The sequence below is a fragment of the Gadus macrocephalus genome, chromosome 9, assembly GCF_031168955.1.
Source record: "Gadus macrocephalus chromosome 9, ASM3116895v1".
Classification (NCBI taxonomy): Eukaryota; Metazoa; Chordata; class Actinopteri; order Gadiformes; family Gadidae; genus Gadus; species Gadus macrocephalus.
Window position 1 is genome coordinate 16,911,425 of NC_082390.1, and position 9,331 is coordinate 16,920,755.

The 9,331-nt window shown below is 41.0% G+C and overlaps 1 protein-coding gene across 4 annotated transcripts; it reads left to right on the forward strand.

Annotated features, from left to right (window-relative positions):
• Positions 1-974: 974 nt before the first annotated feature.
• LOC132464699 (probable polypeptide N-acetylgalactosaminyltransferase 8) lies at positions 975-8,485 on the forward strand. 4 transcript variants are annotated; one of them, XM_060061223.1, is made up of 12 exons: positions 975-1,020; positions 1,145-1,240; positions 2,766-3,093; positions 3,220-3,386; positions 3,577-3,763; positions 5,281-5,478; positions 5,591-5,705; positions 5,857-6,042; positions 6,260-6,397; positions 6,631-6,723; positions 6,812-6,982; positions 7,826-8,485. In XM_060061223.1, the coding sequence occupies exons 2-12, from the start codon at positions 1,204-1,206 to the stop codon at positions 7,943-7,945; spliced, it is 1,740 nt and encodes a 579-aa protein (XP_059917206.1). In that variant the 5' UTR covers positions 975-1,020; positions 1,145-1,203; the 3' UTR covers positions 7,946-8,485. The 4 variants fall into 4 exon arrangements, with proteins under 4 accessions (XP_059917206.1, XP_059917207.1, XP_059917205.1 ...); XM_060061224.1 differs by lacking the exon at positions 1,145-1,240 and having other exon boundaries at positions 978-1,020; XM_060061222.1 differs by lacking the exon at positions 975-1,020 and having other exon boundaries at positions 1,042-1,240; positions 3,577-3,760.
• The last annotated feature ends 846 nt before the right edge of the window (positions 8,486-9,331 follow it).

A 9,331-nucleotide genomic window follows, 5' to 3' on the forward strand; every position in this document is an offset into this window, starting at 1 on the left:
TTACTTTTGAAAATAAGTCATCAGTAAAGTAACTGGATTACTTTCTTGGATAAGTAATCAGTAATCAGTAACTAATTACTTTTTCCAAGTAACTTGACCAACACTGTTTACCAGTAGTGAAGCTTTTTGTGTACCTTCATGTAAAGTCATGCGTCAGACTGAGTTGTTACTCTTTTGCGAACCATCATTCACCAGTAGTTAAGCTTTTTGAATAATTTGTTTACCAGTAGTGAAGCTTTTTGTGTACCTTCATGTAAAGTCACGCGTCATACTGAGTTGTTCCTCTTTCACAAACCATTCGTTCAAAAGTAATTAAGCTTTTTCAATCATTCGTTCAGCCGTAGTAACGCTTTTTCAATCATTTGTTCACCATTCGTTTACCAGTGATGATTACAGTAGTCCCCTAGTCTGTTTACCAGTAACTCCTGAGTAGTTACTGAATAACTGTCACTTAGGGCCCCAATAAGGGCCCCAGTTAGGGCCCTGGTCTTTCATCATTCATTACTCATTCATTCCTCAGTAACTACTGTGGCATCCCGCCCCGTAAACCTCGGCCCGGACCAGCCCGAGGGTTGGTCCTGGATGGCCATTACCACCGTCACCCACCGGCCGGCGACGGAGAGCACCGACCGAACCCCAATCAGCTTGATTGGGGGACATCTGGCCGAAAGCCGAGGAGCCACTATAAGAGGACTGACATTTGGGCAGACCAGAAACGGGAGCGAGGAAGGAGGAAGCGCTCGTGTCCGCGAGAGGCTAGAGGCCCACGGAGGCCCTAGAGACCGCGTTTACTTTGTTTGATTTAAGTTGTCTGCAATAAATGCCTTTAATGGCTTGATTTATACCTGGAACCCGGCTCACTCGAGGAGCGGGTTGCCACACTACCCGCATACCTAAAGTGTTGTTTGCTTAATTTCAACAGCCAGATCAAGTCAGTGATAAGATCGGCCTTATCAACCTTTAAGACCAACAGGATTGTTGCCAAAACATGGGATGCCAGTTGAAGGACAAAACCAACCTGTAAGTTAGGATTATTATGCATACTTTATTTGGCCATTCACAATATTTTAAGTCACAATGAAGGTTGTGTGGATAAAGCGCTTCCTCCTGATACTGGCTGGAATATGTTCTATATATTACATAGTTCCATCATTTATCAACCGAGATGGTACAATTGAATCATTTGGACATGGCAGTCCTGGAATGGTTTCTGATTCGGAGCAAAGTGTTAAAGATCTGTGTAAGTGGACTCTTTACATATCTATAGCCAGTGGCGATGGTAGCATTTTGTATGGGGTGGAAAAAAAGTGGCATTATGAAATTTAAGGGTGGTGTGATGTGCACGTTGTTTTTGTGGATTATGTGTTGTAGCTACAGTATATCATTATCACTTCAGCACAATAAAGGTTCTAATCATTATTCAACGTGTTCGATTTGTATGGAAGGCCAATTGAGCAAAAAACGTTCTAATCATTATTCGACGTGTTCGATTTGTATGGAAGGCCAATTGAGCAAAAAACGTCTCAGAAATGTCTCCTTAAAAACTGTTATGTTAACAGACATAGTTCGGTCGTGTTATGGATGTAATATCTTTATGCGTTTATCCAACAAAAATGTGTATTTAACCCCTGCTACTTTTTTTTGCAATTGACTTGATGACATTTATTTTATGATCCACAATATAGTAGTCTATGCCATTTCATCAATGTTAATTAATTAGATAATTAGTAAAAACAAGAGGAAACAGGTGTTGCGATCGGTATTCCAGAAATTAAGGAAATATATTTAATTTAATAAAGGGTTGATAAGTGTTTATGTTGTTAGATAACTCGCATTTAGATGCATTTTTCCTATTCCAGACACTCCCAAAATTAAAAGTAAACTCAAAAGAGTTTCTCCCCGTCTGAGCCTTCTCTTTTAAGTCCAGGGCGGGGCCCTCTGCTTTTTCTAACATGGAGAGATGAAGGATTCCTATTACTATAGACTAAATCAACCTAGTGATATCTGTATCAGGATGTGTAGGCTAACAGTGGTGCTGTGCCACCTTACTCCAGGCGCGTCGTTAGACCTGGGCATTCCAGGCTATTGCCCCGGATCTTTTGGGAATATTCCCGGATCGCGGTGCCTCAGGCATTCACATTCAAGGTTGGGGATGCAGGTTGCCTTACTCCATCCCAACGCCAATCACACACATTACATTTTGGTTTGCGTCGTCGTCTATTTCCATTCAATTTATGAAACGTGTAAATTTGTAAAAGGAAACATCTTTTAACTGAGGGTATTGATGCCCTGGCAGGATGCCTAAATGCCCTCAAAGAAATTCCTCACTGCAGGCCAAGCAGCCCCGGCCCTAATTAAATGGCACAACTCCAGGCCTGGTTGACGCCCTGTTTTTAAAGCAAATTGCACACAGGAGACAAGGCAACCTCCGCCCCCCAAACACACAAACCAAAAGACACGGTATAACTTATAATCATGGCTTGTATTGTGTAAGGGTAAAGGATGTTCACCTTTCACATAAGGGCAAGCACAGTACAGGTGCGGCTTTCAGTCACCACTTGATACATTCCACACGCTGGGCATTAAGCCAACAAGGGGTAGAGGTTAGTGATAGAGCCAAATGGAACTGTCATTGCAATTATCGCAGCGACTTAGGTAGAGAACGTCTATGCTGAATGTGAATGCCTGAGGCACTCTTTCTTATCTTTCTTTCAATGCCTTTGTTCAGTTTATCACTAACTCTTAAATTTTCTCACGTCATACAGTTAATTTGGTAAAAAAACTCCATCAAAAACAAGAATCCATGCAGAAGCTTCTTGAAGAAGATCTAGACAGACAGAGAAAAATAGAAGAAAAACCAATTGCAGTGGTCAAAAAGGAGGACGAAGAAAAACCTGGGAAAATTGAACAGCCTGGAAATAAAGGGAATAAACTTTTCCCAAAGTCTCCCCTGTTCCAGAACTGGGGTGGAGAGAATTTGTCAGAAGACGAACAAAAAGAGGCGCAAGCTTTGTTTGAGAAATATGGATATAACGTGTTTCTCAGTGACCGCCTACCCCTTAATCGACCTCTTCCAGACACCAGGGACCCAAGGTTGACCTTTTACTTATTTTAACATGGAATATAAAATGTGTGTGTGTGTGTGTGTGTGTGTGTGTGTGTGTGTGTGTGGGAGTGCATAGGATTTTTTTCTAAATTATGTTTTGGATGTTAATCTAGATGCTTGAATAAGACCTACCCAAAGGATCTGCCCAGCATTGGAGTAGTTCTTATCTACCTGGATGAGGCCCTGTCAATCCTCAAGAGAGCCATCCGAAGTATTATCGACCGCACTCCGAAGTCCTTGCTGAAAGAAATCATATTGGTGGATGACCACAGCACAAATGGTTTGCCTCTGTTTTAGGTTTAAGAAATGATAGACAATTAAATAACTACTTCTGTAAATAAATGTTTATGGGAATAAACATTTATAGTTGATGCAATATAGCCCTTGCATCAACTACATTTCTAATTATTAATTCAGCAGTATTATCAATAGCTATTATTTACACAGCGATTACCCCCCCCCCCCCCCAGACGACCTGAAGCAGGACTTTGACATGTACATCAAGACCATTGAGGACCAGAATCCAGGCCTCCTCATGACCAGAGTGAGACACAGTGAGCAGCTGGGGCTGACCACGGCTAGGATCTCTGGATGGAAGGCCGCCACGGCTGACGTGGTCGCCATCTTGGATGCTCATATTGAAGTCCATGACCTGTGGTGAGGGGACTCTAAATCGACGCCACTTCGACCTGGGCGGGACTTTACGTCCTACGTCACTCACTATGGGTTTGCATGTGTGCGCGTAGCCGTTTGCGTTACCCTTAGCGTTACCCTAACCTTAACCCCAGTAACATTTCTTCATCATAAACTACAAGTTACGCAAAATGGCATGCAAACATCCAGTCCAATATGAAAGAAAAAAGCTAGCTTCATTAAGGAATCAAACCCCTTATCCCCGCGTTAATGAGTTGTTCTCTGACCACTAACCCATCAGGTCTTAGTACATGCGATTCAAGAGTTAACCACTTGACAATCTTTAAACTTCGGTTGCCTAGAAATTGTAAAGACAGTGATGTGTGTACATTGTGCGAGTATCCGTCACTCGCGATGTGTGTGCAGTCCAAAATGAAAGAAAAAACCTTGCATCACTAGGGAATCGAACCCCCAATCATCAGTTGGTCGTTGGTAACTGTAAACAAAGAGATCGCATTTTGTTTAACTGCTAACTAACAAACGGCTTTATGCATTCACTGAACAAAGATTATGGAAATAAAAGACCACTTTTCCATCAGAAAAATCATCAGAACCGTTATTACCAACCCATAGACACTAAAGCCAAAACCTTTCTCACATGCACACCCATCGCGAGTGACGGCTATGTGCACACATGCACACCCATAGCGAGTGACGTAGGACGTAAAGTCCCACCCAGGTCGAAGTGGCATCGATTTAGAGAGTCCCCTGTGGTGAGGGGGTACCAAGTCACTATCATATGACGTATATAATTGTGTAGTCTGACTTTGAGTGCTGCTGGAGTGGGGATCTGTAAGCTTGTAACCAGTGGCGGTTTTAGCAAATTGGGGGCCCAAGGCGAAGATATGTATGGGGCCCTCCGTGTCCGGTCTTTAAAAGAGAACGGAGAAAAAAAAAATACTGACCTAATGGTGGATAGGCAGGTAAAGCTAATCTACGTGGAAGTAAAGGTTGGAGATGAGAAAAAAGACCTTCCCCTTTAAATACACCTTCATACACTTCTTTACGCCAAAAAGAAAATGGAAAGCAGAGAACATCAAAAGTGTAGCACTACACAAACTAATAGTCACAATGGTCAAAGATGAGTTATATTTGAAACAGTATGCTATGATACACAGAAATTTGTCAATAAACCTATTGAACTGGACCTCCAAAGGTTTGTTTTTTTCGGTAGGGTGGCATATAATTTTTGGAATTCTCCAAGGAAATCTTTCAAAATGTTCAAGATTTTACATTTCAGAAAAGTGGTCATCTTTGTTTTCAGGTGAGCGCAAGTCTTATTCAGGGGAGCTCTGCTACAACCTGGCTACTCACACCCTGATTAAATGATTGAATTCAAACAATAACACATCAATGGCAAAGTCTATCAAACCACTGGAAAAGGACTAAGAACAATGAGTCATCCTGTGACCAAGTTCTGTGTCAATAACTTTTGTAAGTAATCTTTTGTTGTTTTACCTCAATCGATTTCTGTGCTGCAGGGCTGAACCATTGCTGACGCAGATTAAAGGGGATCGGAAGCTGATTGTGTCTCCGGTGTTTGACAGAGTCAACTACTATGATCTTGAGATTGTAACATACTTGCCTGCATCCCATGCGTTTGACTGGGCTTTGTGGTGCATGTACGAGAGATTTAGGCCTGAGTGGTACAAACTAAATGACCCCTCCTTGCCTGGGAAGTAAGTTTCACCTGAAAATAGCTTTTCTTGATCTGCATCAACAAATATATCTGCACTAACTCAATCCTGAACAATGACATATTGAGCCATTTCATCGGTTTGACCTTTTAAGGAGTCCTTCCATAATGGGTATCCTAGTCGCAGATCGGACGTATCTTGGTGAAATTGGAGTTCTTGATGGAGGAATGAAAGTATACGGGGGAGAAAATGTTGAGCTCGGGATTCGTGTAAGTATACCACAGGAATACCCAAAGTTTGCTTATGAGGAAATAAGTCGATAAAGCCTAGAAGTGATTAACTGACGTACAGTATGTTACTGGGTTAATTATTATATTGGGAATGGCTGAATTGTAACAATGCCCATTAATTATTTCGTAGGTTTGGACATGTGGGGGAAGTATTGAGGTTGTTCCATGCTCCAAGATAGCCCACATTGAGAGGAACCATAAGCCATACATGCCAGACCTCTCCATCACAATGAAAAGGAATGCTTTGAGGGTAGCAGAGGTTTGGATGGATGAGTACAAACACAACGTCAATCTGGCATGGAATCTGCCCTTCAAGGTACAACAGTTTAACCTAAAAGGTCATACCAATTTAGACTGATCTGCGAACACAATGTACAGTGTATTTTAGACTTTGTTTCTGACTTCTTTGATGAACTTTGTTAAAAAAAGTTCATTAATCTTAATAAAAATTTATTAAGATTAAGACAAAAACACACATATTTTGGCTTAACTGATGAAGGCTTATTATCAAACTAAACGCTTTTGTTCTACAGGATCACGGTATTGACTTTGGGGATGTGTCTGAGCGAAAAGAACTAAGAAAACGGCTGAATTGTAAACCTTTCAAGTGGTACCTGGACAATGTGTATCCACTGCTGGATATCTGGGACGATATCCTGGCCTATGGAGGAGTGAGTTGTCTTAACTATATGAGGGACAGGGTTGAACATGTGGAGATTTTTTAGAGCCAAAGAGATATTATGAATCATCTCTGGTGGAAGAATGATTATGATGAAATATCAGAAGGTATTTCCTCTGTCTGTTACAATAGTATTTTCCTTTGGGCAAGGTTGATACTGAGGCCTACTTGCCACTGCAGTATCAAGCCTTTGAATAAGGTTAAACATATTTCTCCCATGTTTAGCTGAAGAACCTCGATGCCAACATGTGTGTAGACCAAGGTCCAGTTCCAGGCCACACACCGATTGCATATCACTGCTACTACTATATGCCTCAAGTGAGTCAAAGGACGTACTATTAATATGTTGGATGAAGTATCTCATGAAAGTGATAACATGTTTTCTTTTGGTTTTCTTTCTCATCAGTACACATATTTCCGAGGGACTGGTGAGCTTTACATTGGTGGGATCAAGTCCCATAAGTACAATGCTAATCGCTGTTTGACGGACAGTGGTAACAATGACAACGAGCCTGGCCTGAACGACTGCCACGATGCTCTTCAGAAACAAATTGCAATTTACTGGGACTTCACCCAGGTACTTATATTGTGTTGTGGGTGATTTATTGTGAAAGATGTTGTTTCGGCAGAGAAAACTTAATACACATATTATATGCGGTAACTGTGGTTCTATTTAATGATATATGCAATACATTATAAACATAGTTTCTTAGCAGTATTGTATGCATTATCGTTATCGACTTGTGTTCCTAATATGCATGTGTCCCCCTGTTTATATACATTGCCATGGACTGTATTATGCGTTATGTGTTTAGTTTGCGTGTGTTTAAACAGATGGACGCACACACGAGCGCACACATTCATTCATTATTTTACGCATACACAAACGCGCGCGCGCATTCATTCATTCTTTTTAACACTCACTCGCGGTAAAACAATGTTTTCCCACGATCAAATACTCATCAATCCTAAAAGTTATGGGCATGTACATGGTGTCTGTGTCAAGAAAATATGTGTTTGCTGTACGTTGTTTGCGTGGCTAGGTAGATGAGAGAAGCAAAGTGTATGCGCGAGGTGCACAAGCAACATGCATGCGCCCTTAAAATAGCATCTGAAGAACGCGCCACTGACTTTAAACCAGGTATTTCCTGGTTTGCGGCGCAAGTGATTTCTGAAACTGCAAAATAGCACCAGGGAACGTTTGCGCCAGAACACGCCTCCTCCTTTTGCCGAACCGCCCCTTGGGGCGCAAGATCATTCTCTAATTTACCGACGTGTGGCGCAGTAGGGAAAACAACGCTCTGCGCCAGTTGCAAACTAGCAACGACACATGCGCCAGTGAGAAAGTCAATTGAGCCGGATGCAAGATATGGCCCACAGTGTTCCCTGATGTGTTGTTTTGTTTCTCTCTCTTTTTCAGGGTAAAGAATTGAAGAACAAACAGACAGGTAGATGTTTGGAAATTGTAAAGGGCAAACTCTTGTTACAAGAATGTACAGGCCAAAGATGGGAAATCCAAAATGTTATCAAACCTTTCTAATATATGTCGTCAATGTGGACTGCAACTACATTGATGATCATTAATAAGCCAATTTACAAAAGTCCATTTACTACTATCCACTATGCTGTATGCCAATGTATAACCTTTTTTTATAATACTCTTATGTAACTTTGACACAAAGAAAGAATGTAAATTTTTCTATGAATATATAATACATTTCCAAAAACACTGTAATCTATTTTTAAACAGATGATTTGTTTCAGTTAAAAAGTGCCTTATATTGTTGAAATGTTTGTATTTGCTATAAAGCTGTAACAAGCGATGTGATAATTGGTGAACCTATCTTGAAAAGCTGGGGGCTTTCCAGCTTCAAGCAAACCGTGGCTATGGGGTCCATAAAAGTAGCACCTGTCTGAGTCAGAACCAATGATATTGCAGACGCTCACATGCCTTTTCCTAAAGGTGGAGTTTAAGTTGGGATAGAAGACGATATTTTCTTGCTCTATTTTAGGGGCTCCATGGGACATCTACTTTTTTTATTAAATGTATTGATTCTTCGGTAAACCTAACTTGATTGAATTCTCTTCATGTTTTCCCTTATTTTGTTAAGAGTTTATTCCTTGTAGATAAGTACACACAATTCCTTCTCATCAGCACACATATTTCCGTGATTCTGGTGAACTTTTACATTGGTGGGATATGTCAAATGATAATTGTACGTTATACGGCAACACTGACAGAGAACAGCAACAAAGACCACAAACCTGGCCTGCTGACTGCTGCCAAAAATCTCTTCAGGAAATCATTTGAAATGACTGGCACTTCACCCAGGTACATATATTGTGTTGAGGGTGTCTGAATATGAAAGGTGTCATTCGTGAATGAAGCAGATCAAGATTTGACTAACGTTCATGTACAACATTGGCATGCAGTGTTCTCTGGTTTATGGCTGTTTTCTCTATTTTTTAGGGTAAAGAATTGAAGAACAAACAAAATGTTAGTTAAAAATCTATATAGATTTAATGTCTAAAGCCTGACACCTAAACCAAGGGTTTTTTCCACACAAATCGGTTGTATCTGTAGAGAACAATGAGAACTAGGATTGGGCACGCAAACCCGCATGGGGTTTGAAATGTTCTTTCTGATTGTATAGGGTGTATGCACTAAGCTGTGTGACGTACTTCCTGTTTCAAATAATACAGCTCGGCCGGTTCCGGTCTGTGTGTTTATCGCGCCAGCCAGCTGACGTTGATATACTTTAGACATGAATCAAGAACGCAAACATTTAAAAACGGTTCGTTTTTATAGGCAGGAGAAACCTAGGATCACTGCTGTGTCCCTCACTGTACAGCATCAGCCAAATCCAAAGGGGTATTTAGTTTCCATGGCTTTCCAAGCCAAACTGACGTGAGGAGTCAATGGATT

Coding starts and splice junctions, on each gene's coding strand:
- LOC132464699 (XM_060061221.1), top strand. CDS start 1,078: ATGAAGGTTGTGTGGATAAAGCGCTTCCTCCTGATACTGGCTGGAATA. Junction 3,387..3,576: donor GGATGACCACAGCACAAATG/GTTTGCCTCTGT, acceptor CCCCCCCCCCAG/ACGACCTGAAGCAGGACTTT. Junction 6,043..6,259: donor CATGGAATCTGCCCTTCAAG/GTACAACAGTTT, acceptor TTTGTTCTACAG/GATCACGGTATTGACTTTGG.